Raw genomic sequence first — 27,375 nt, forward strand, 5'->3', positions numbered from 1 at the left:
AGGCCCGTAACGTCAGCTTTCCTGCTCCTCTGATGCTGCTTGGCCTGCTGTGTTCATCCAGCTCTGCACCTTGTTATCTCCTAGATACAATATAAGGATTACTATTGCTGCAGTTGTTTAGTTGATGTTGTGCTACAAAGGAGTCACTGTGAAAACCTTTTACCTTTCTCATCTGCAACAGACATGCATGTGCATCCCTGGACCAGTAAGGATTCATCATACAATAACTTGGCATGTGTTTGGATTGAAATTGCAAGTAATTCTACAGTGAAATTGATGGGCTTTTCATCAGATGTTGATAGAGGAAGAGGAAGTTCACTTTGACTTTCTCTACTTCTTTATCACCTTTCTTACTTTTGAGAATCTCATAATCCATGAGGAAAACCTTCTGTCTCTACACCTCCTGCTCAACATCCTTTGTAATGTCTAATCCCACTTTCCCTCCAACCTTCATTCTCCCTTTCTCTTGTTGTCTTGTGGTAGATGCTCAGAAAGGAAAGATGAAAACTTAGATCTGGCTACCTTACTGATCCTGGGAATGGGTTGTCTGTGTTGCTTTACAAGCATATGGCAGCATGTAGACGTGCATTAGTTATTCTGACACCAGCTACGACTCCAAGTCCTCCACTATGTACAGCAAACATCGTGTTTACTCATTCACACCATGGCCTGCTTCACATAGGAGGTGAGCTCCTTAATGTCATAAATGGTCGTTGTAGTGTTCTATATCTCAAAAGTATTGCAGGCAAATTTACCCTTTCTGTAAGATTGAATGAGGTAAAGTAGAAGATGGACCTTAAAACTTCCAGGTGGACAACTGATTAGATGTGCTAGTCTCACCTTAAATGGATGGCTGAGCTTTCAGTTTCTATCTGAAAACAATTTCTATTTGGGAAAATGATAACTTACAGGAACCCCCAAGAAAAGACCTCCTTAACAAAATTGCAGCATGAAGGGAAGGAATTAAGAGCAAAGAACAAAGAAAATTACAGCACAGGAAGAGGCTCTTTGGCCCTCCAAGACTGCACCAACATGCTGCCCATCACAACTGAAACCCCCTACACTCCCAGGGAACATATCCCTCTATTGCCATGCTATTCATCTATTTGTCAAGACGCCCTTTAAAAGTCACTATCATATCTGCTTCCTCCCCCGGCAGTGAGTTCCAGGCACCCACCACCCTCTGTGTAAAAAACTTGCCTCGTACAAAGGGCGGCACAGTGGCTCGATGGTTAGCACTGCTGCCTCACAGCGCCAGGGACCCGGATTCAACTGTCTGTGTGGAGTTTGCACGTTCTCCCTGTATCTGCGTGGGTTTCCTCCGGGTGCTCCAGTTTCCTCCCACAGTCCAAAGATGTGCAGATTAGGTGGATTAGCCATGCTAAATTGCCCCATAGTGTTCAGGGATGTGTAGCTTAGGGGGATGGATCTGGGTGGGCTTGTTGGGCCAATGGTTGGTGTGGACTTGTTGGGCCAAAGGGCCTGTTTCCACATTGTAGGAATTCTATGAACACATTTAAACCTTGCCCCTTGCACCTTAAACCTATGCCTCCTAGTAACTGACTCTTCCATCCTGGGAAAAATCTCCTGACTGTCCACTCTATCCATGCCCTTTATAATCTTGTGGACCTCTATCAGGTCGCCCCCTCAAGCTCCATTCCAGTGAGAAGAATCCAAGTTTCTCCAATCTCTCCTCATAGCTAATGTCCTCCATATCAGGCAACATCCTGGTAAATCTTTTCTGAACTTTCTCCAAAGCCACCACATCCTTCTGGTAGTGTGGCGACCACAATTGAACACAATATTCCAAATGCGGCCTAACTAAGGTTCCATAAAGCTGCAACATAACCTGCAAATTTTTAAACTCAATGCCCCAGCTGATGAAGGCAAGCATGCCGTATGCCTTGATGACTACCTTCTCCACCTGCATTGCCACTTACAGTGACCTGTGTACCTGTACATGCAGATCCCTCTGCCTATCAGTTCTCTTAAGGGTTCTGACATTTTCCATCTGGATTAGACCTTCCGAAATGCATTACCTCATTTTTCCAGATCAAACTCCATCTGCCATCTCTCTGCCCAAGTCACCAACTGATCTATATCCTGCTGTATCCTCTGACAGTCCTTATCGCTATCCGCAATTCCACCAATCTTTGTGTCATCCGCAAATTTACTAATCAAACCAATTACATTTTCCTCCAAATCATTTTATATATTACAAATAGCAAAGATCCCAACACTGATCCCTGAGGAACACTACTAGTCACAGCTCTCCATTCAGAAACGCACCCTTCCACTGCTACCCTCTGTCTTCTACGACCGAGCCAGTTTTTTTATCCATCTTGTAAGCTCACCTCTGACCCTGTGCGACTTTACAGACTTTACCTTCTGTCAGTCTGCCATGAGGGACCTTGTCAAAGGCCTTGCTGAATTCCATGTAGACAACACCCACTGGCCTATTCTCATCAATCACCTTCGTCAGTTCCTCAAAAAAACTCAATCAAGTTAGTGAGACAGACCTTCACTTCACAAAACTATGTTACCTCTCACTAATACACCCACTTATTTCCAAGTGAGAGTAAATTCTGTCTCAAAGAATCATCGCCAATAATTTCCCTGACGTAAGGCTCACCGGCCTGTAATTAGCTGGATTATCCCTGCCACCCTTCTTAAACAAAGGAACAACATTGGCTATTCTCTAATCCTCTCAGACCTCCCCTGTAGCCAGTGAGGATACAAAGATTTCCCTCAAGGCCCCAGCTATTTCCTCCCTTGCCTCTCTCAGTATTCTGGGGTATATCCCATCAGGCCCTGGATACTTGTCTACCTTAATGTTTTTCAAGACACCCAATATCTCCTCCCTTTTGATCTCAACATGACCCAAACTATCTACACATCCTTCCCCAGACTCATCATCCACCAAGTCCTTCTTTGTGGTGAATACTGATGCAAAGTTCTCATTTAATACCTCACCCATTTCCTCTGGCTCCACACATAAATTCCCTTCCCTGTCCTTGAGTGGGCCAACCCTCTCCCTGGCTACCCTCTTGCTCTTTATACATGTATAAAAAGCCTTGAGATTTTCCTTAATTCTGTTGACCAATGACTTTTCATGACCCCTTTTAGCCCTCCTGACTCCTTGCTTAAGTTTCTTCCAACTTTCCTTGTATTCCACCCTTGCTTCGTCTGTTTCCAGCCTCCTAGCCTCGACAAATGCTTCCTTTTTCTTTTTGACTAGGCTGTAGTCAATAGTTATGAAGCTGTTCATTTCACAATGTGTAGACTGTGCTGGTGGGCAGGCTGCTTGAGGAAGAAGTGGAACAATGGTCATTACACTAATTTGTAAACAGAGTGATAGAAATACTTTGCCACTTGTATGTTTAAGTCCTAGCACCCTACTGTGAACTTTGGACAGGTGTATCTTTTCAAAGGCTTCATTCTAATTTTCACTTCATACAAACAGAATCCTATGATTTTAAACATCATTTGTGCTAACAGATTTTAAATGGAAATGTCAAAGAACCAAGTAATAAAATTTTGGCAGATTTTTGTTTGGCAGACCATTGGTAAATACAATTTGTGACTTCTTGGCACAATTCACTATTGGATATTATGGAGCCAATGAGCTTCCCTTTAAATGTTGACCTCCCATTATCTCTGAATTCACATATCCACTGCTGATATTATATAGCTGGTATTAAAAAAATATCTCAAACCTGTAAGATTCACAGATAATTGCACGTATCCTAATATGCATCATCTTATATCAGATGTAAATAAAACACCCATCTTTATTCTTTAGAGCACCTACACAAATACATTGATAGAATTCACCCTAAGCCATAGCCTATTTTCAGAAATATTTGAAATTTTGCAATGCATTTTAAGTTTATTGATTGTTTTATTGCATGGATCAAGATATATTAATCATAAGGTTGTTTTGCAGTTCAATGCAGTTCAGAGAGAATCTTGCCAAAAATGTTTGTAACTGTCTAAAAATACAAGTTGGCAACTCAGAAAATAAATAAGGGTTTTGAAACATCAAACCAAAACAAAAGATCACAGCAAAGAATGCTGATGCATGTCTCATCACTGAATGGCAGTACCACCAGCACTGTATGCAAACAAAGCTTCCCTAATACTGCTGGTTCTAAAAATATTGTCATCAGCATTCTTCCTATGTAAATGCACTGGAGCATATATAATGGCTCCAACAGGCTGTAAACAAAATAAAGTTGATTTATTGAAGCTGAAATAACTCCATGGAGGTTGGTATCCTGTCAGCCAGTCACCATTTATTTACACATGCACAGTACTTGGACTCTCATCAGCCAGTTCAGAGTCAGTCCCAAGAATGAGGAGACTCTGAATTTCCTGTTTATATCTGTCAGCCAGGTGACCCTGATTGGCTGAGGTTAATGTCCACAATCAAGGATTGGATTGTCAATGAGATCCACCTGGCCCTCATTCCAAACACTACAGTAGCAAAATCAGCATTTGGATAAAGACATTGTTCAAAAATTTAAAAGATTTTTCCTCTGTAACCACAGTATACAGCTGAATTTTCTTTTAGAATCTTTGGTGCGTTTTTTCACTGCCTCAACCTTTGCGGGCAGTGGTGAGAAAATTGAGAAAATGTGACAATACTGGAAAAGTCAGATACTTGATATTAAGAGAAAAGTTCCAATTTTCCTCTTAGTGTTTAAAATGCAAGTTCTATATCTGGCTAATAAATAACATCCATCTTATTTTGATACATCTGTGTCTTATTGTTTGCTAAACTCACCTCATTTCCATGTCACTTTCAATTCTCTCCTTCTCTGAGAATCTCGACAGAGCCAGTTCCCAAAATAAAAGTAAGAGCTGATACGTAATGGTTATTGTCACACTGCCCCAGTGGCAATGTTTGTTATTTGATATTGGGTCAATTGGTGATTAGGTTTGTTTTAGAAAATAATAGCTGGGTACTTCCCCTGAGGTGGGGTGGGGAGGGGTTGGGAGTGGGATGAGTGGAATTTGATTCAGCAACATAATAGCTGGATAACTTTGAATAACTCAGAGCTTCTTATTAAGGCATAATATTGGCCTACTTGTAAAGCTGTGATATTATAAACTTCGGAACTTTAATAATTCTACATGGATTGAAAGGATTGACAAAGAATAACTGATACACACAAAGGGATCATTAATAACTGTCTGGAATAAGCTATTAAAGGACAAGGACAAACCTATACAGGAACTGAAAACAAATAGCCATGCCTTTGAAAAGAAGAATTCGAAGGTACATGAACAAAACCTTTTTGGCAACTTTTTGATAGGTGGCTACTTTGTGCAACAAGGACAACTGATTACTCTGCAGAACAATTTAAGGAGTTAATTACAGGAAAGCTGTATCGTCAAACAGACAGTCAATGCCAAATGTAACAAGGAACAAGGAAGCCACTTATGATAAGAAGGCAAGCTGCAGACTTGCAATATCTTGGATGAAAAAAGTGAAAAGACCATCAATATTGTAACACCATAGACTTGAAGGATGAAAATCTGTAAAAGAATCCAGCCAGAACAATTCTGCAGCAGAACTTCAAAGAACAACACCGCACAACGATCAAACCCTGGACATCAGAGACAGACATTTTTGGTTGGAATTGTAGTTAAATTCCACCATTAATCAGATAATAGCTAAGTTGAGTTGTGAGAAACCTTCTCTGGCTGGAAAGTTGTGACTTAAGGGTATCAATTTCTTGATGGCATTTAGAATAATTAGCGTGCTGCACTTGTTGCTCAAGCTGTACTTGATTTAGTACTTTCAGTGCTGCCTGGAGATTTTTACATTTACTTTCCAGTTCCTGAGTTAAGGGGTCTTATTTTGGTTCCTACATGCAGTAAAGTTTAAATCATCATTTCAGTACTTGATTGTCCTGTGAAATTTCTTAACAAGTAACCGAATTAAAGACAGATTTATCTACAACAATTGTCGTCCCTTGGTGGGCTTCGATAAGAAGTCACTTTAAGTTGCTCCAAAGTCAAACTTACCAGCCTTGCATTTTCAGAAATCCTGCCTGAGCCTATTTAAGAGGGAAACTACCCCATGTGATAGCCAGGATTGAAGTGGATGGATGAGAATACAGGCAACAATATTCAGATATAATCAGAACATTTAAAGTTTTGAATGATTAAATTTGGCATTGGAATCTACCTTTAAAAATCATTGCAGAGAACAAATCTGAATGGGAGAGCTTGGTTAAGGAATATTTCAATAAGAAATTGCCAAAGTACATTGAGTATTGGTAAGCTTGTGTTGTTACAAGTCCCAGGGTACCGGATCATTTGTTAGAGTCAGATGGGAAGTCTGTGGGAAATCACGCACCCAAAGAAGCATTGATGGGAATTTGTTGTTGTTTTCTGGAAATGTGGTATGTGCAGTGTGCGTTAAAGCAGGGAAATGCTGAGATAAGTGGGTTGAAGTCAGAAAATGAGGAATTACAGTCAGGAAATGCAGAGCTAAAACATAAACTTCATACCTTAGAGGCTGTCACTCAGGTAAGGGCTGTTTTCCAGTCAGAAAGCACAGAGTTTAAAGGAAAGGTTAAATTCCTAGAGATTGCCAAGCAAGAGAAGACTGTTTACCTCTCGAATTATCAAAGTCAATTTCAGACTGAATTTGAGTGAACAGAAATACTAATAAGGCACAGATGCAGGTTCAGGACTCAAAAATTAAGACTCAGGAACAGGAAAGTAAATGTAAAAATCTCCAGGCAGCACTCAAAGTACTAAATCAAGTACAGCTTGAGCAACAAGTGCAGAATGCTAATTATTCTAAATGCCATCAAGAAATTGATATCCTTAAGTCACAACTTTCCAGCCAGAGAAGGTTTCTCAGTGCTTTGGAACCTGGACAAAAATTAAGGTACAAAAGAGGTGATTCCAATTGGGATTGGTTTATGTGAAGCTGCATGTTAATATGATTATAATCCCAGCAACCTTCTGCCCCACTAGGATAAAGGCCCTCTGTATTCATCTATACCAGTTTGGTTCAAGCCCAAAGTAAAGATAAAAATTTGATGAAAATCCAACAATACAAATGAGAAATACATGCAATCGACCAGAAATTTGGCCATAAACCAGGTGTTTTAAAAAGTGAGACAAACAAAGAACAGAATTTGAGGCTAGGTTAGTTAAGTGCGTGGTTAAACTCTAGAATCAGACATGAGAAAGGTTAAGACCTATTTCCTGGAGTGTCAGAGGTGTGTGTCATTTTTTTTGGATACATCTGAAAGGGACTGGAATGGAAATTTAGTGAAAGCCAAACTCCAAACTCAATTGATTCCCATATCCCTGTCATGAACTCTGGAGAGAGAGAGAGAGAGAAGAGCATTAAACCTGAGCTTGAACCACAGTCCTTTGTTTGTTTCAACGCAAGAGCACCTGGGTAACCGTGGTTTTGGAAATAATCAATTGGTCAAAGTATCTGTACATAACATTTCACAGGCATCAATCTTGATCAATACAAATTTTGGATGAACAAAATTTAGATTAAGAATCTGTGTAAACTGATAAGTGCAGAAACTATGTTAATCTTTTGTCTTTGAGCTTTAGATAAACTATGAAGTTGAATATTGGAATTGTACTGCTGGCTTTTGCAAGTGAAGTACGGAGCAGCAGTCAGGATCCAGTGCTCAGTGGAAGTGGACATGGTGTATATATAACCGAACATTGATATGTGCAGACTAATGGCATTGGGTGACACTGCCGCCCAAAATTTCATGCATTAATTTTACATGCAACATGGAAGTCAGGTTCATTTGCACTGATGGTGTGCACAGAACTTCAGATCACACTCGTACTTACATCGGAAGCAATTGAAAACTCTATAGTGTCCTGCAGGAAAAGGAGGGCCCGAGGAGAAATAATTATGTGAAGTATGGGTAAAGTCTTGTATGAAAATGTCTGTCATAAATTGATACCAGTTATTTTGAATCTCCCATGTATTCAGCATTTATAAGGAATTGATCAAGAGGCCATTCAATCAAGAGGGTTACATGATCGACAGGAAAAACAGGAAGTGCAGAGGTTTGATAGGAGATGCTGCAGCCATTTATTGTGCAGGCATTTCTACAGTTAATGGCATAGATATCAGTGGTATATGTGATCGATTAAATCAATGAATTTCTCAAGTTAAAGGTATACTGGGCACAACGAATGATAACACTAAACTTAGTGGTCATGCAGGGGAACCACTACCAACACAGCATTTCATAATGTTAACATCTTAGAATCACAGAGCGGTGCTATTAACAAATTAGTAGCGGAAACAGGAAAGAGCAATCAAGATCAGATAAATGTAAATTTTTATTAGTATATATGACAATTAGATGTTAGATCTGTGTAGGGAAAATGTAAATCAAATGAAAAAGAGAGAAGTTCTTACATGGGTTGATGACATTAAGTTAAGTAAATGAGCTGATGGGACAAGGATTTTAAATAAAATCTCTACAGGTGAGTTAAGAAAATTGACAAAAGTATGGACTAATGATTCACGTATTGAGGAGAACAGAATAGTCTTGTGTTAAAGATACCTTTATGTCTAAAGGTGACAAACTGTTAAATGTTACAACAGTGAAAAATATTGGAGTGATCCAAACACCACATGGATTAGTGTTAAGGAGGTTCTACCTTATGTGGTAGAAGATGAGGGGGAGGGGACTTGGAGGGACAGCACTTAAGGAATGCCAACAGACTGATAAAACTATTGTTTGTCCCTATCCCATTTACACAACTGGACAAGCCACATGTAGTTTTGACACCGTTAACTGTACTCTTGAAATTTCAAGTACCACTCGAGACAACATAATTAGAGTTCGATTTGCAGGCAAAGGAGAATGCTGTATCACAACCTCTTTAAAAGGATGTCATTATCGTAAGCTGTCTTGTCCCAACATTGATTTAAAACTTTTCTTTCACCCTCAAATGCCCATGCATGTAAGAACAACAGAATTGATTAACATCAGGAGGAGAAAATCTGTGATTTTTGACATGACTGACTCAGCTACAGAAATGGTTATGTCTCATTGGCAAAAATATGAGGTCCATGTTGCCCTGCAAAGGGAACATTTGGAAGAAATAAATGGGATTTTTGAAAAAGACACACAGGTTACTTGTTAAGGTTCAGCAGGGTAGTCAGAGAATCAAGACAGATATTAAAAACATTAAGGAACATTTTGGTGGGATGACATCTGGAATTGGGGACGTAATATACACATGCCGTGTGGGTTTGTATTGTTTCACATCTTGTCACTATTATTATTATTGTGTGTATTTGGCTCTATCTTGTTTATTACTCTATTTTTGGTTTGTGATTTATTTACTGATCATTAATTTGCAACTCATTTATTGATTATTGATTCGCATATATCTGAACCAATAAATGAAATGGTGCATTTTTAAATTGTGCGTGGTAGATAGGAACCAATGTTGGAAAATGATCAATTCCACTCATGTTTATTCGTTATATTAAAAATAATGGACAAAGAGGAGGGACTGTGATATCATATACTCCAGAACTTAAATAACTGTTCATGGATTAAAAGAATTGACAAAAATAAACTGGTACACACAAAGGGATCAGCAATAACTCTGCCTGGAATAAACGATTAAGGGACAAGGACAAACCTATACAGGAACTGAAAGCAATTAGCCGTGCCGAGGAAAAGAAGAATTCGACAGAACATGAACAAAACTGTTTTGACAACTTCTTGATAACCGACTGCTTTGTGCAACAAGGTCAGTTGATTACTGTGCAGAAGAATTTAAGGAGTTAATTACAAGAAAGCTGTAACTTCAAACAAACAATCAATGCCAAATGTAACAAGGAACAAGGAGGCTACTTCTAATAAGAAGGCAAGCTGCAGACTTGCAATATTTTGGATGAAAGAATCAATAAACCATCAATATTGTCACACCATAGACCTGAAGGATGAAAATCTGTATAAGAATGCAACGCTAGAATAAGTCAGCAGCAGAACTTTGAGGAACAACACTGCACGAGGATCAAACCTCAGGTATCAGAGACAGACTGTTGTTTGGAATCGCCCTGGTGGGGCTTTGTAGTATAACTTACAGAGCATGCATCACACCATTGTAGTATGCTGTGCCCTTCATAACTGGAGCTGACAAATGGGGGAACGTAGAGGAAATGGGGTTCAATAGCAATCATCAGATGATGAAGGTGAGAATGAATGTCAGGACATTGATCGTGAAAGGCAAGACGGAACCCAACTGAAACCACTTCCAGGATGAACAAGTTTCTCCCCAAGCACTCACCATCTTGACTTGGAAATATATCACCGTTCCTTCAGTGTTGCAGGATCAAAATCCTGGAATCCCCTCCATAACAGCATTGTGGGTATATCTACAGCTCACTCAGTGCAGCTGTTCAAGAAGGCAGCTCAACACCACTTTCCAAAGGGCAATTAGGGGTGGCCAATAAATATTGGCCAGCCAGCGAATCTCAGGTCCCACAAGCGAACAAAAAAAAAAGCTCGGTTTGGACTTTCTTCCATAGCATTACTTACTTGCTGATTATATGGCAAAAAGCTCCATGGCAATCTAAAGTACCTATAGACCTGGTTATTTTTATCAAAGTATCATAAAGTCATACAGCCCTGCAGAAACTGGCCTTTTGGCCCACCATGTCTATATCAACCAACAAACACCAAAGTGTACTAATCCCATTTACCTGCACTTGATCCATAGCCTACATGTTAAGTGCTTGTCCAGATGCTTCTTAAATGTTGTGACAGCACCAGCCTCCACCACCATCTCAGGCAGACTGTTAACTCAATCAGATCCCACCCCCTCAGCCTATCCAATTTCTCCCAATTACTGAGACTTTCCATTTCAGACAGCATCCTGGTGAATCTCCTCTGCATTCTCTCCGGGGCATTCGCATCTTTCCAATAGTGAGGCAACCAGAACTACATACAGTATTCCACCTGTACCCTAACCAATGCTCTATAAAGTTGCAGCAAATTTTCTCTGCTCCTATATTCTATGCCCTAGCTAACGAAGGCAAGCATCCAGTGTGCCTTCTTCACTACCCTATCTACCTGTACTGACACCATCAGGGATCAATGGACTTGTACATCAAGGTCACTTTGTTCTTCAGCACTCCCTAGAGACCTACAATTCATTATGCAAATCCTTCCCTTATTAAACCTCCCGAAATGTATCATCTCATACTTATCAGGATTAAATTCCATCTGCTGTTGTTCTGCCCAATTTACCAGCTGATCAATACCAGACTGTAGTCTGGTTCACTAATGTAAAATCTGACATCCTCACCTGGTCAGACCTACATGTGACTCCAGACCCACAGCAATGTGGTTGACTTTCAACTGCCCTCTAGTTAAATCTATGAAATCTCAACAAGAAACAGGACAGGCCACCTAGGCACTGGAAACATCAACGGCAAAACAGCCCTGTGGATTCTGCAAAATCCTCCTTATTAACATCTGGGGGCTAGTGCCAAAATGGGAGAGCTATCTAATAGACGAGTCATGCCATATTGCCCAAGGTATGATTCCATGAGTTTATGTTCTAGACGACAACTGATGAACAGACCCAGCAGAGGTGGTGACACAGTGGTATAAAGGCAAGAAGGAATTGCCCCGAGAGTCCTCAACATTGACTCCGAACCTCATGAAGTCTCATGGCATCAGTTTAAACATGGGTTAATTTACCTCCTGCCGATTTACCACACATTATCCTCCCTCACCAGTTGAAGCAGTACTCTTCCATGTTGAACGACACTTGGAGGAAGCACTGAGGGTGGCAAGAATGCAAAATGTATTCTGGGTGGTGTATTTCAATGTTCACCATCAAGAATGGCTTGGCAGCAACAGATCCTAAAGGACATAGCTGCTAGACTGGCTCCATGGCAGGTGATGAGGGAACCAACAAGAGGGAAAATCATACAATTTTCTGCTGTAATGAAACAAAAGGAGGGTCTGAGTATGGTGGTAGAGAATGAAAAAAGCTGTTAATGATGATGAAGGAGCAGGAGAGGTGCTGAGTTCTCTCTAATGTGAAAGTAGGAAGTGTAGAAGGCAGATAGGGTGAGCAGTTTGGGAGGATTTTTTTTATTCATTCACAGGATGAGGGTGTCACTGGCTAGGAAGCATTTATTGCCCATCCCTTATTGCCCAGGGGGCAATTAAGAGTCAACTACATTACTGTGGGTCTGGAGTCACATGTAGGCCAGATCGGGTAAGGACGGCAGTTTCCTTCCCTAAAGGGCATCAGTGAAAGATGGGTTTTTCCGACAATTGACAATGGGTTCACGGTCAGCATTAGACTCTTTAATTCCAGATATTTATTGAATTCAAATTCCACCATCTGCTGTGGTGGGATTCAAACCTGGGTCTCCAGAACATTATCTGTGTCTCTGTGTTAACAGTCCAGCGATAATACTACTAGGCTATTGCCTTCCCCTATTGGGGTGGATGAGAGCCATTTAATGGACATGCTGCATGTAATAGTAAGAGATACAATACATGAGCCTTGATAAGAGATGTGTGAAGTGGGAGAGCTAAAGTGAGTACTGGTGCCTCTATGAGGTAACACAGAGAACACTTAGCCTTGTAGAACGCAGAAGGTCATTAACCTTCTTTTGGCACAGATGGGCATTTCAAATAAACTGGGACACCACAAGTAAACTGTGACACTAGCTCTGACCATGCGGTCTGTGTCTGGTAGTGTGACCTCCCTTGGTGGTCGGCTGGAAAGAGATTGGCCCTCTTTTCCACCATCCCATCCACAGGCACTTCCAAGTCTCTGTCGGCAAAATGGGGTGCAAGCTTTCCTTTGTGGGCCAAGTCCTCAGTAAAGCAGCAGTGTGAGGGTTTTTTTCCTGGTTTACAGCATCTGAAGTGCAGAGGAGCTGGGGTTTAAATATGGTGGCGGCACCATGAATGTCATAAAGTCCTGGGAGCAGCAAGCACCAGCATATCTCCTGCTGTATAATACTATGGTTGCTGAAGAGGCTGGTTGCATAACTAACAAAATAGAGACAGGAAGACTTTGTGATAAAAGTCACCTTTGGCCATGGCGACCAGTTGCCTTGAATCTCACTGAAAGAAAATACTTTGATAAAAAATGGGAAAATTCAGTCTATGGGTTAGATTCAGTCTATAGGTCACTTTGCTGGTGTATTTGAAGATGGTGGGGCTTGTAAAATTCAGTTTGTGATCTGCCTACCAGCTGTCCACCTGCCCCCCAAAAAGTGGATGAAAGGTTATGAACCATGTCCATTGCATATTGTAACATATTTTATGTTACGTTGGTAAAAGACTATGAAAACTGTTTTCTGTGTATTGTAGTTGATTAGTTTTATGCATTACATCGAAAGCTAAATTACAGATAAGTTAATAATGCTTCTCACAACCTATGGTTGTAAATAAGTGATGTGACATTGCCACACACACTCTGTCTTTTCCTTTTAGTTTAATAGTTTTGTATATGCCCTTGTCACGTAAGGAGATAATTACTCAATGTTGCTTTAGCATTTTAACCAGGACCATATGCCAGTACATCCTGGGAAGTTATCATTGCTCAGAGGAAATAACAGTGAGTATATTCAATCAAATGGCCAGTAACTAAAGAAGCAAGAAAAATCCTTGGCACTATTCAATCACAGAATCACCATCTGCATTATATAATACAAAATGAGTCTAATGACAAACAACACCTAAAAATCATAATCATATTTTTCGAGAGGAGTGAAGACAGTCAAATTTTATTGATGCTTTAGTGCTTTGAAAAGGAGGACTTTCTCAAGGTTCAGGCCTTTATTTAGCTGATGTTGAGTAGAGAGATGTAGCTAGGTTTGTTTGGAATGTTTGCTATCTTTGAGAGTTCTAGCCCTCGATTGGGAATACCCTTATTGTCCAATCAGTACTTCATGACATATTGGCTCTGACAATATTTGTGAGTGGAAAGAGATATAATGGAGATAATGGGGGATGTGTAGGTGGAGTTGAGACTTGCATGAGGACCGGTCAAATTTAAAGATATGATGGAATTTATTACTTTGCATGTAATCTGTTCATAGCTAGCAAGATGAAAAGATTGGTTTGCTGTCAGGGAACTCAGCCAAGGAAATTTTTAATTTTAGGAATTCAATTCTAACTGTAGCAAGGCAGATGAATGTAACTGAAACACACTGAAGTCTATTACACCTAAAATGTTTCAGAATACAGCCGTGAGTAACTCACCTCCTGATTCCCCAAAGCCTGTCCACAATCTACAAGGCAAAAGTCAGGGTGTGATGGAATATTCTCCACTGGCCTGGACGAGTACAGCTCCAACAAGACTCTAGAAGCTTGACACAATCCGGAACAAAGCAGCCCTGTTTGATTAACACCACACTCTCAAACACCCAATCTACCACCAATGCTCAGTAGCAGAAGTATATACCACCTACAAGATGCACTGCCAAAATTCACAAATGGTCTTTAGACAGCACCACCTACAAGTTCCCCTCCAAGCCATTCACCCTGAATTGCAAATATATTGCTGTTCTTTTACTGTTGCTGGGTCAAAATCTTGGAATTCCCTCCTGTAGGGCACATGGATTGCACTGGTTCAAGAAGGCAGCTCAATACCACTTTCTCAAGGGCAAGTAGGAACGAACAATAAATGCTATCCCAGCTAGCAACAACAGCATCCTGACTATATGAGAAAAATGAGTGACATGTTGTTTTAAGAGGTTAGCTATGCTTGTTTAATAGAATTAGAATAGAAAATGCAGTTTTGCAAGTCACAACTAAATTAGCTTAAAAGCATTCAATAAATTCTGAAAGGCAGTAGAACCCATTAGGCAGATGGGTGGAGTTTAAGAAGGTTCTCTGGTTTCAATTTATTGGTATGCTTTCAAGGAAGGGAGTTAGTTGCAGTGTAAAACTTGGAGAATGCTGAAGTAGCTAATTGTGTTGTTGTCAGACTTCAGGCATTTAGAAGAAGTCCATGGAAGCCAGGTATAGTTTAGAGCAGCTGGGAGTGGGGGTGAAGAAAGCGCATAAGGAGTATTTTCTTGATGCAGTTCAGAAAATTATGGCTTAGAGAAACCCAAGTTAGCATCAGCTTACTGAATCTAGCTTTTTGCCAAAGATCTAGAATTCTGTCTGTGAACAGATCTCGGAGTGCAGTCCCAACAATCCAGTAGAACACTGTCTAGGGAAGAGCTTGAACTACCTGGATGTGAGCAGTTATTGACATAGTCCATAGCTGATTAGCTTGTGAGTGAGTTCCAAAGCCACATCTTTGAGAGTAAAAAAATTAGAAACACTTGTAAAGGAGACAGAGTTTTATGGAGATTTGGTGACCCACAATGCCATTAATGTCTGGCTAGGATGTCTACCTTGATCATGTCAGTCATTTAATGTGCAGTCTGTGGGCTTTAAAAAGGTTGTTAATAACTCATATTTATCTAACGTTAACTTTTGATATTGATAACTCATATTTATCGAATGTTAACTGAATATTGATAACTCATATTTATCTAACATTAACTCTGGATGTTGGTGTGCAAATTCTATACATATTATGGGTAGTTTTATTGAGCTAACTCTGTAAAGACTATTTTCCCAGAATGAGAACCAGTAAAAACCAATGGAATGTGGTAATAGCAGTACTAATCCAAACTGCAGTTTCTCAGTAAGTAATAAGTTCCACGTTAATTTATACTTCATACGTTCAGACCAGTATTGTTTTTTTGCTAAGAGTTCTGGCTTTTCCTTCTTGCTTAAAACCACATGACTTTATTCTTTTACAAAGTACTTGGGTCCTCAAACTTTATTGACTTCAAACAAAAAAGTGACTGGTCCCTAGCTAGATCATAATACACATTTGGTCTCCCGTTAAGGGTCATAACAGTTTGGGCTCAGGAGGGAGATTAGAGAAAGAGATTAAGGCAGCACGGTGGCTCAGTGGCTAGCACTGCTGCCTCACAGCACCAGAGACCTGGGTTCGATTCCACCCTCGGGCAACTGACTGTGTGGAGTTTGTGCATTCTCTCCGTGTCTGCATAGGTTTCCTCCAGGTGTTCTGGTTTCCTCCCACAATCCAAAGATGTGCGGGCTAGGTGGATTGGCCATGCTAAACTGCCCGCAGTGTTCAGGGATGTGTAGATTAGGTGGGTTATAGGGGGAAGGGTCTGAGTGGGATGCTCTGAGGGTCAGTGTGGACTTGTTGGACTGAAGGGCCTGTGTCCACAGTGTAGGGATTCTATGATCTATTTACAGATTTAACACCAGAAGATCATAGGATGGGATTCTGATTGCAGATGGGTAGTTCAGCCAACTGTGGTGGTCTAAGAGCAAAGAAGGGAACAAGAAAGATTGGTGAGCTGGAATAAACTCCAATTCTCCTGCCCCATAAACAATGTGGAGAGGCATTTGTGAGATGGATTCAGCTATTTTCTCCTTCCAACTGCTTCAATCTATTCTGAGGGGCAGGAAAATTGAACAGAAAGCATACAACTTCAATATTTAGTAACCCACCTACTTAAAGTGGGTTAATTTTGCAAAGCCTGAGCCATCTCAGCTAAAATTAAAAATGGGTGGGGTGGAGGCCAGTTGAAGTTGAGTTTTCGCATTTTATTTGCCACAAAACATACAACTCCACTCCATCCCCATACTCCTCACCTCCCCCAACCACACTGAGTATCAAAATTCCTAGCACAATTTTTGCATATCAATCAAGTATTGCGACTTCTCAGGCTTTTGCATGCCAACAAGAATGTCTTCATAAGAACATGGGAATGTTTTATTAAAATGCCCTTACTGAGATCAAAAGTCATTGCAAAAAGAAATATTGCTCCCCCCTCCTCCAGATACTTCCCACTGTTTGGATATGGTTCCATGTGTGGTAGCAGATCTCTGGTGCTTTACTTAAGTAATCAATCCCATGTGCAAGCCCAAATAGAATGCAGACAGGATTTGTAAAAATAAGTCTAGATAATAACCTTAAAACATTCAAGGTAAGTTATAATTCAGTAGAAACTGATAGCTAATCATATTGAATCGCAGCATTATTTTTGTTTTATACACATTAATTTGCTGAGAATAAATGGATGATGCCATCTACCATCTCGTGTCAAACCATTAGATAGAATCAATTTCATAATTTATTCTACCTAATGCTTTCATAATGTCTTTCAGCAAACAATATTTCTTAATTTATTTCTTAAAAATCTAGAAATCCATGCAAACAGTCCATCAGGTGTTGATCAAGGTAAGATGCAGCATTGGACATATTGTTTGATATTCCGTATCCTCGTTTTTAATCTGAGACAGGATGAAAATTATACCACAGATTGAGTGTTGTCAGTTCTTTATTCCCCTGGGTTAAAGTCCTTGCATTGGTGGCCGATGCATCACACAAGTTATTGTATAAATGTTGTTAAGCAAACTTGTGATGTCATCTAATTGTTATTTTCATACGTGTAAGAAGTGCAAGTTAGGCATTTCCACTGAATTTTTGATAAAGTAATTTTTGAATACAGCCTACTTTTCAATAAATCTGTTTATAGAAATATATTATGTCTGGATCACATCATTTAACGGGCCTGGCAGCTTCCTTTATAGAAATCATCTGATGTTGTTCCATTCCAATTAAGGAACAAAAATCAGAAAGGTTTTATAAAGGGTATGCAATTTAGCTCATCAGGTTACTGCTCAGGTGATAAATACTGCTCGAGTGATGAAAGTAAAATGGTTCTAAATATTTTTACCTATGTTCTCCAAAGACTAAGCGTACTTTAGAAATCTATTATAATGTCAAAAGCATCTTTTCAATTTCTAGCAATACAATAATATCAGGTCATGGGTATACATATTCACATTTAGGTTAATTGGATTGACAGCTTGCTTACAGAAATCATCACACTATTGAGAGAAATACCTCAGTGAAAATTTAACATTCAGCATGTTAAACTTTGATTCAATTGAATAGATATCAAAAACGTTTTGACAATTGCTGTAGAATTAAAACCAAAATAATTCATAATGATTAAAGGAGAAAATGAGTGCAAGGAAAGATTTCCAGTTAAAAATACTGATCAATGTTAAGATGCACTTACAAGTGACTATGGAAGTGAGAATGTACACGTGTTAGAGCAAAATAAGGTACAATCACTGTAAATATTTGTAGAAATGAATTTGATTATGAAAAAAAAATCAGAGAACACGGAGCAGCTAAATTGTCGGCCCTTGATAGCATATGCTGAGGATTGAGGGGCATTAAGGAGGTTTGGGGTGGCACGGTGGCTCAGTGATTAGCATTGCTGTTTCACAGCACCAGGGACCTGGGTTTGATTCCACCCTCAGGTGACTGTCTGTGTGGAAATTGTACATTCTCCCCGTGTCTATGTGGGTTTCCTCAGGGTACTCTGGTTTCCTCCCACAGTCCAAAGATGTGCAGGTTGGGTGGATTGACCATGCTAAATTGGCCATAGTGTCCATGGATGTGCAGGCTTGTTGGATTAGCCATGGGAAATGCTGGGTTAAAGGGACAGGGTAGGGCAGTGGGACTGGCTGGGATGGTGGGTCAGTATGGACACAATGGACCGAATGGCCCTCTTCCACACTGTAGGGATTCTATGACTTTATCGTAGAATTATAATTTTATCATTGGAGTTAGCAAAGACTCTGGCCACATTCTTCAATGCTCCTTAGAAATCATTGCAGGTCATCATTGTAAAATATCTTTCTAATAAGGATTAGAAGAATGGAAGAAGTAATTGAAGAGACAAGTTAGTCAAACATCATTTATGAGCAAACATTTAACATCCATAGCTTGTGATTACATTAGTAGACACAAATGAAGTACTCAAGAACAGCTGGCATGACATTGTTAAAAGCAGCTCAGTATGAGAATGTTTAAGGGACTGGTAAATTCTTAGCTGCTTGTGCTCTTCCAAGGTTATTTCACTGGAAGTACAATGCTTGTTTATGTAAAAGCAAAACCAATGGGGTGACATCAGCTCTGAAGTATTTCCCGGACATCAGGTTTTATTAAAGACGTAACTGATTGTATCGACAAAAATAATGCATTATTAATGCAGAATGTATTAAAACCTGGCTGTGATCCAGAAATGAAGGATTAAGAGTAATGTGTTTTGTTTGGATTGAGAAAGGTTCAAAATTCTGTACCTCAGAATCAAGTCTAGACCCATAAGGTTAATTATTCATTACTTGATTGGTGGAAAAAGCAAAGTTGAAGTGAATTAAGCAGTCTTAGCAACTATTATTTGCCACGTTCAAAATCTTCATTGTTTACTTGGTCCCAGTATTTTACAGAGAAAAAACTAATACTGAGGTGAATGAAGATATTACACTTATGACATCCTTTCGAAAAGGGTAAATGAAAGTTTCTTCTACATCCAAGCCTTGCAGCAACTGGCTTTTAAATGCTGATTTTAGCATGCAAAATGAACCGTATTTCACAAAAGATGAAGCAGTTAGAGACAAAAATGGACAACAGTTTTTCTGAAGAAGGATCCTGACCTAAAATGTCAACTTTCCTGCTCCTCTGATGCTGCCTATCCTGCTGTGTTCCTCCAGCTCCACACTGTTGTCTCAACAGTTGTCAACATTATAATGGGAATACATTTTTACTTTGCTTTAGCTACACTCATAAAATATTCTCAGAGCCAAGTGGATAGCAAGGGGATGATAATGGAGCAGAGCAGGCAATAAGCACCAGTTTCATTTAAAGACTCCCTGAATCTATAGATATGTTTCATTATTCCTAAATCTCATACCAATATAACACAATAGCGTACGTATAAAATGTAACGACACAGAAACATAGGAATTGGGAGTGGGAGTAGGCAATTCAGCCCTTTGAGCCTGATCCGCCATTTAACATGATCCTGGCTGATCTTATCCTGGTCTCAACCTTACTTTCCTGCCTGCTCCCCATAGCCCTTTATCCCACTTTTCATCAGAAACATATCTACATCTTTCTTAAATCTGTTGATTGATTCTGCTCCACTGCAATCTGGGACAGTGAGTTCCACAGATTCACAACACTCTGAGAGAAGTAGTTTCTCCTCATCTCAGTTTTCAACCTACCTCCTCTCACTGTATATCTATTTCCTCTTGTTTGAGACTGTCCCACCAAGGGGAATATCTGTCCCATGTCCATCTTATCAATCCCCTTTAGCGTTTTATATACCTCAATCAGATGCCACCTCATTCTTCTGAACTCCAGCGAGTACAAGCCCAAGTCAACCACTCCTCATACGATAGTCCTTTCATCCCTGAAATCAACCTCGTGAACTTCCTCTGAACTGCTTCCAGTAACACCACATCCTTCCTTAAGTAAGGAGACCAGAACTGTACACAGTATTCCAGATATGGTCTCACCAATGCCTTATACAATTGTAATGACACTTCTTTACTTTTATGATCCAATCCTTTTGCAACGAATGCCAGGAATCCATTTACCTTTCATATTATATGCTGCACCTGCATATCTACTTCCTGCAATTCAGGCACAAAGATGCCCAGGTCCCTCTGCACTGATACACCTTGAATTTTCTTCCCATTTAAATAATAATTTGCTCTTTTGTTTTTCCAGCCAAAATGGACAACCTCGCACTTATCCACATTAAACTCCATCTGCCAGATTCTGGTCCATTCTCCTAACCTATCAATTTCCATCTGTAAACTCTTTATCTCCTCATCATTGTCTGCTTTCCTACCTATTTTAGTATCATCCGCAAACTTTGCTATGTTCCACTTTGCTATGTTACACTCTATCCCTGCTTGCAGATCATTTATATAGATTGTAAATAATTGTAGTCCAAAGACTGAACTCTGCAGCACCCCACTAGTTACAGTTCACCATCCAGAGAAGGACCAATTTATTCTGACCCTCTGCTTTCTATCAGTCAGCCAATCCTCTGTCCAAGCCAATTATCTACCCTTAACTCCCTGGTATCTAATCTTCTGGATCAGTCTTTTATGCGGCACCTTGTCAAATGTCTTCTGGAAGACTAGATATACGATATCCACTAGATCCCCATTGTTTACTTTGCTGGTCACATCCTCAAAGGTTTGTCAAGCACGACTTGCTCTTCAAGAAACCGTGCTGCCACTGGTGAATTCAGCTTTGTTTTTCTAAGTGTCTTCAAAACATTGTGGGAAAATCTCTATTTTGCAAAAAGCTGTGGGCATGCTTACAATAAGCCGCATGTGCATAAACTTTCATGTTTTGAGTTGAAAACTGGTTCAACATTTATGTGCATTCAAATAAGACATTGTTAGTACTTTTATTGCTGGAATAAAGTCAGCAGAATAAAACAAATATGAATACAGTTACCTCTCTTTTGTTTATTGGAGCTGGAGATCTCATTTTGCCTTTCGACAGTTTCAGAACTTGATGAATCGCATTTGTTGTCTTGTTGTAAAGATGATTTCCTTGTATATCTGTGGGAAAAAAAATTAAGGTTTAATTCGTGATCTTGACTGATTGTCATGCCAAATCTTGTCATATCATCCTGGTATGTAAAATGCTGACCCTGGTGAACTGGAAGAAGTACTCATTAACAGAGTGCTGCTCATCTATAGCCTTCCACCTGACTTTTCTCTTTCTGACTTTTTATGAATTTCATGAGTGAACTGCAGTCTTACTAATCACTTTCTGCATTATAATCTTCTTGCTGTGAAGATTGACTGCTATTAATTAATTTCATTGGTATCAATTATTTTTAGGTTTTAATGTATCTAAGTTAGTATCTTTGTATATCATAATAGTAGTGAAGATTGCAAAATCTTCACATAACTTTTCACTGTGTAGTTTATTACGTTGTGAAACACTTCTGGTACTTTCATATAATAGAGCTTGCTCATTATAGTTATCATCAAATCTTTATATATTGTAAAATCTCTTTTGGAAAGTTCTTCAGAATACATATTGCTCATTCTAGATAGTCACATTAAAAATGTTTCTTTTTTAATATGTTGACTGGATATTTTACTTCTTAGAAATGGATAAAAAAACAGGAAGAGCAGCTCCTTTCCAAAATACATTTAATACTGTCCTTCATAAGGCCATCGAAGAATCATTCTCCTATCACATGCTCCACTTGGCAAACTTGCTGCTTAATGTACTTATTGATTCCAGTGATGCCATGCAATAAGATGGTGACAGAACTGGGTCGTAGTGTAATTTCTAATATTTGATGTGAATTGATAACAGGTAAGAGCCCTGATTTGCTAATGGACATATTGAACTTTTAATTCCAACTTGCACCTTTTAAAAGAGAACTGCTACGGCCAAAAGATGAATGTGGACGTCACTTTAGTGACTGCCTGGCAGAGTCTCTGTGAGCCCATGGAATGCCTCCATCCTCTCTCAGCATGAAGCCAACTCCTGTACACATTTATGTTTTACCCTTCCAGGGATATATACAAAAAAAAGTTTAAAAAAAACTACTGCAAGCCCTGACATGTGTATTACTAGACTGACAAACTAGTGTGTTTTAAACAATTCGCAAAGCCAAGCATCTTGCAATCAACTGCTCAACCATCAAAGTCAATGCTACAAATCCCATCCAATGGAACATCTAAAATATTCTACAATTGATTCTTCAGGAATAACTCAGAGGGTAATTTGTATATCATTTTTCAACTTTTATTTTTTCTTTGAACTTGTTTCTTATTCCTAATCTGTGTGTGTGTGTGCATTTGTAATGATTTCTTTTTGCAATTAGTGATCAACATATGCATTCTTTTGTTAACATAAGAAAGCCTGGTTAACTTGGTGCCCTTTAAAATGTAACTTCATTTAGTCTAGAAAAAAGGAACCTACAAGGGAAAGGATCCTTTATAAATTAAACTTGTTGCAACCAACTGAAGGGGTGGGTTCATGAAGAAGGGGAGCCAACTCATCCCTCTTCACCTGGGAGCTTAACGATTTGGGATATCCTTTCTGGAAAGATAACAAATTGAGAAAATCATTTGTTGACCTGATTATAACAGCTGGAAATGTGATAGGAAGAGAAATCCGACATATTTCAAATTTCATCAGAGATAGTAGGAACTGCAGATGCTGGAGAATCCGAGACAACAAGGTGCAGAGCTGGATGAACACAGCAGGCCAAGCAGCATCATAGGAGCAGAAAGGCTGACGTTTCGGGCCTAGACCCTTCATCAGAAAAGGGGGAGGGGAAGGGGGTTCTGAAATAAATAGGGAGAGAGTGGGAGGCGGATAGAAGATGGATAGGTGGAGAGGAAACAAACAGGTCGAAGAGGCGGGGATGGAGCCAGTAAAGGTGAGTGTAGGTGGGGAGTTAGGGAGGGGATAGGTCAGTCCAGGGAGGACGGATAGGTCAAGGGGGCGGAATGAGGTTAGTAGGGAGGAGATGGGGGTGCGACTTGAGGTAGGAGGAGGGGATAGGTGGGAGGAAGAACAGGTTAGGGAGGCGGGGACGAGCTGGACTGGTTTTGAGATGCAGTAGGGGGAGGGGAGATTTTGAAGCTTGTGAAATCCACATTGATACCATTGGGCTGCAGGGTTCCCAAGCGGAATATGAGTTGCTGTTCCTGCAACCTTCGGGTGGCATCGTTGTGGCACTGCAGGAGGCCCAGGATGGACATGTCGTCTGAGGAACGGGAGGGGGAGTTGAAATGGTTCGCGACTGGGAGGTGCAGTTGTTTAGTGCGAACCGAGCGTTCACCCTATCCATGCCTCTTATAATCTTATACACTTCTATAAGATTGCCCCTCAATTTCCTACGCTCTAAAGAGCAGAAGTCCTAACTTGTCCAACCTATCCCTATAACTCAGTCCCTTGAGTCCTGGCAACATCCTTGTAAATTTCTTCTGCACTCTTTCCAGTTTAATAACATCCTTCCTATAGCAAGGTGACTAAAACTGAACATAATACTCCAAGTGCGGCCTCACCAATGTCCTGTACAACTGCAACATAACTTCCCAACTTCTATACTCAGTGCCCTGACTAATGAAGGCCAGTGTGCCAAAAGCCTTCTTCACTGCCCTGTCCATTAAACATTAATTTGTTCAAGCAAATTGAGGAAGGGTCACCGGACCCGAAACGTTAACTCTGATTTTTTCTTCACAGACGCTGCCAGATCTGCTGAACTTTTCCAGCAACTTTGTTTTTGTTCCTGATTTACAGCATCCACAGTTCTTTCAGTTTTCAAATTAAAAAGCAGATGTTTCATATAGATTTAGGCTTTTTTGAAAGGAAAAGGGTTGAAAGAAGGTTTTCTGAGGACGTACTCTTCAAATGATAAATTAACAGCACTGGTTGGATAATTTACATTTTTAAATATTAGAGGTAATGAAAATAAGTACACCATTTCAATACAGTGAATTCTACATAGCAACTGTGTCTAAACTCTAGTAATTAATACCCGTGATCAGAAATGATCAAGCTTGGGAATCTATCACAATGCAGTCAAGTAAAACACTACAATTACTAATTACCCAAAATGACCAGATAACATATTACCTGTTCGGTGTGTTCAGTGGAGCCTGGTAAACATGTTCCTGTATCCTCTGATTTAACTGACTTGCTTCTTGCATACAAATAAAAAAGAAAAACATTTTTATACAGAGTTTGTTCCAATAGGTCATTCTTCTGAGAATTTTCAAGCTATTTATATTTGGACTTTTGGGTAGCTTCTCCTGTTCCTGCATATGACACTTACACATTGCTTGGACACAGTGAGTATAGGAAAATCAGGCAGCAAGCAACACCTGTAAAGGCATCTGATTTTCTGTCCAGTTAAATTAGTCGTTGTTAGAATTGAGTGGACTTTGTCACAAATGTGCTTTTCTTTGATTTCCCCTGTGTCAGAGTGTCCATGGATCTGATTGCATCAGTTGCAGAAGCAGAGGAATTTATCCTTGAATATATATGAGGCATCAAATCCAAGTATATTGATTGTTAATTTATTTAAACTCTGACTATGCAACAAAACAGTAAGTCTGTAACACCAACAAGCCTCAAACAAAACTTGTAGTTGGCAAGATTCCTTTTGCCCGATGGTCATGGATAAGTGGAATAGGGCCCCAATCAAAGCAGTTCATGCAGGTATTGATTTGACACCCTGAAAATAAGCTGGATGGAGTTTGGTGTTATAAAGCAAGCACAGACAGTCCATTTTTATTTACAGGTTTATAATCAGCCTGTTTGGACATGTTATTATAACACAACTTTGGGGTAGGTGGATTTAAGCCTGGACCTGTTGGGGCACTGAAATAGGGACAATACCACTATGCCAGAAGACCTACCATTCATAATTATATATCTGCATTTTATTTACCTCTGTAAGCTTGCAGTTGTCCTGTCAGTACTTTCCGGATTTCAGAAACCCAAAGGTTCTTCAGTTCTACAGATGATGCCTGTAATGAGGTGTTCATTAGGTGTTCATTTTCGAATTGGATACAAAATTACGACATTCAAATATAACAAATGGCTCAAAAAGAGTGGGGAATTCTTTCCACTACACTGACTTAGTTTCATGTTGCAACTCCAGCAGCTGGGGCAGAAAACATTTGTGAAGCACTTGTCTGCCTGCTTGCCTGTATCAGCCCCAACCACTTTCAGGAAATTCCATCAAAAGTAATGGGGACACTTACTGTTAAGTAATAGATAAGAGGGAGATGGTGGCATGTTGGTGATGTCACTGGACTAGTAATCCAAAGGCCAGACTAATGCTCTGGGGATAGTTTCAAATCCCACAATTGCTGCTGGTGTAATTTAAATTCTGTAGTTAGAAGTTATTTTCATACTGGGGTCCTGAAATTGTCATAAAATGCAGCTGGTATGCTAGAGTCCTGAAGAGAAAGAAATCTGTTGCTCTTACCTGTCTGGCCCACATGTGACTGCAGATTCACAGCAATATGGATGATTCTTTAATGTCATCTTTAATGGCCATGCATGTCACTCAGACTAAGAGAAGCTAGGGATGGGCAGCAAATAATGACTTTGCCAGCAACATCCACATCATGCAAACGTACAAATTAGGAGCAGAAGCAGGACATTCAGTCCTCTGAGCATGTTCCACCATTTGATAAGATCATGCCTTATCGATTGTGGTCTCAACTTTATGTTCCTTTTTATCCTCTATGTGCTTAGACTCCTTTGTTAGTTAAGAATCGATCTAAATCTCCCTTAAAAATATCAAGGAGCCTGCTTCCACTGCTCTCTGCGGAAGAGAATTTCACATGCTCGTGACACTGAGAGAAAATATTTCTCCTCATCTCCATCTAAATTCTCTTTATTCTTATATTTTGTCCTCTAGATCTAGTCTCTCCCACAAGGGGAAACATTCTTTCAGCATTCATCTTGCCAAATCCTCTGAGGACCTTGTATATTTCAATAAGACCATTTCTAAATCTTTTAACCTCCAAAGGATGCAGGCAAAAACCAATTCAACCTCTTTTTTTCAGAAGATAACACCTTCATCCCAGGAAAGAACTTCGAAAAAAAGCTCTCACTAATATAAAGTGACATCTTCACTTTAGCTGACAAATGTGCTCCTAGCATCCAGCTACAATGGCAGTAAATAGTTAAGACGAAATGAGGCACTACTGTGTTCTTTGTGAACTTTTAGAATGGGAGTACCATGGAGCTCAAGACTGGAGCAATACACAGAAAATGCTGAAAATACTCAATATCAGCTGAGAGAGCATCAGACCTAAGAGGCATTATTTCCTGATGGTAGGGTTTCATGCCCATCCCAAAAATGTCTGTAGGGAACACATTCCTGCCATTGTCAGCTGCGCTGCAGCCATAGCGTTAACTGGCCACACTTGAGACCTGCTCCTCTCACCTAGGAGGAAGTCAGAGAGCTGGCAACTAATGAAACCAGGGGCTTCAGCCACACCAGTGAAAATAATAGCCACTGTTGAAGAAGGTGGGGCTCTGCAGCCAGTATAAGGTAGGTTAAAGATAATTTAAAGCATCACAAAGATCATAGTGAAGAAGGGGAACCCCCTCTGAGGTAATGACTGGGCTGTGACGCTGCCTTCACTGCAGTTGGCCTCCTCTCTGAATAAAACAAAACTTGTCCTCTAGGCTGATGCTGGGATACTGCCTATGGCCTCCCCCACCGAGGAAGATCTTGATCCACTTTTGGTAAAATTCACACACCTATTTAATGCCATTATGTGACAATGAAACACTGCATTTGATACTCCAGTGCCAACTCTGACATCACAACTGCCTACATGGTTAATATCATAAATCTCCAATCAAATTGGGATGGGCAGTTGAAATGGTTGCAGTGACTTGCCTCACCAATTGCTCTATCGAAATTTTAACATTCTGTTTTGAATA

General features: G+C 39.9%; 1 protein-coding gene across 1 annotated transcript in view; it reads right to left on the bottom strand.

Annotated features, from left to right (window-relative positions):
- mcf2l2 (MCF.2 cell line derived transforming sequence-like 2) overlaps positions 1–27,375 on the bottom strand; it is a 314,201-nt gene that overhangs the window by 40,100 nt on the left and 246,726 nt on the right. Inside the window, exons 24-26 of the mRNA XM_048604308.1 lie at positions 25,358–25,436; positions 24,541–24,607; positions 21,385–21,491 (exon numbers count right to left, since the gene is read on the bottom strand). Coding sequence (XP_048460265.1) covers positions 21,385–21,491; positions 24,541–24,607; positions 25,358–25,436 — 253 coding nt within the window. The remainder of the gene's footprint in view (positions 1–21,384; positions 21,492–24,540; positions 24,608–25,357; positions 25,437–27,375) is intronic.

This window comes from Rhincodon typus, chromosome 13 (assembly GCF_021869965.1).
Source record: "Rhincodon typus isolate 14 chromosome 13, sRhiTyp1.1, whole genome shotgun sequence".
Lineage (NCBI taxonomy): Eukaryota > Metazoa > Chordata > Chondrichthyes > Orectolobiformes > Rhincodontidae > Rhincodon > Rhincodon typus.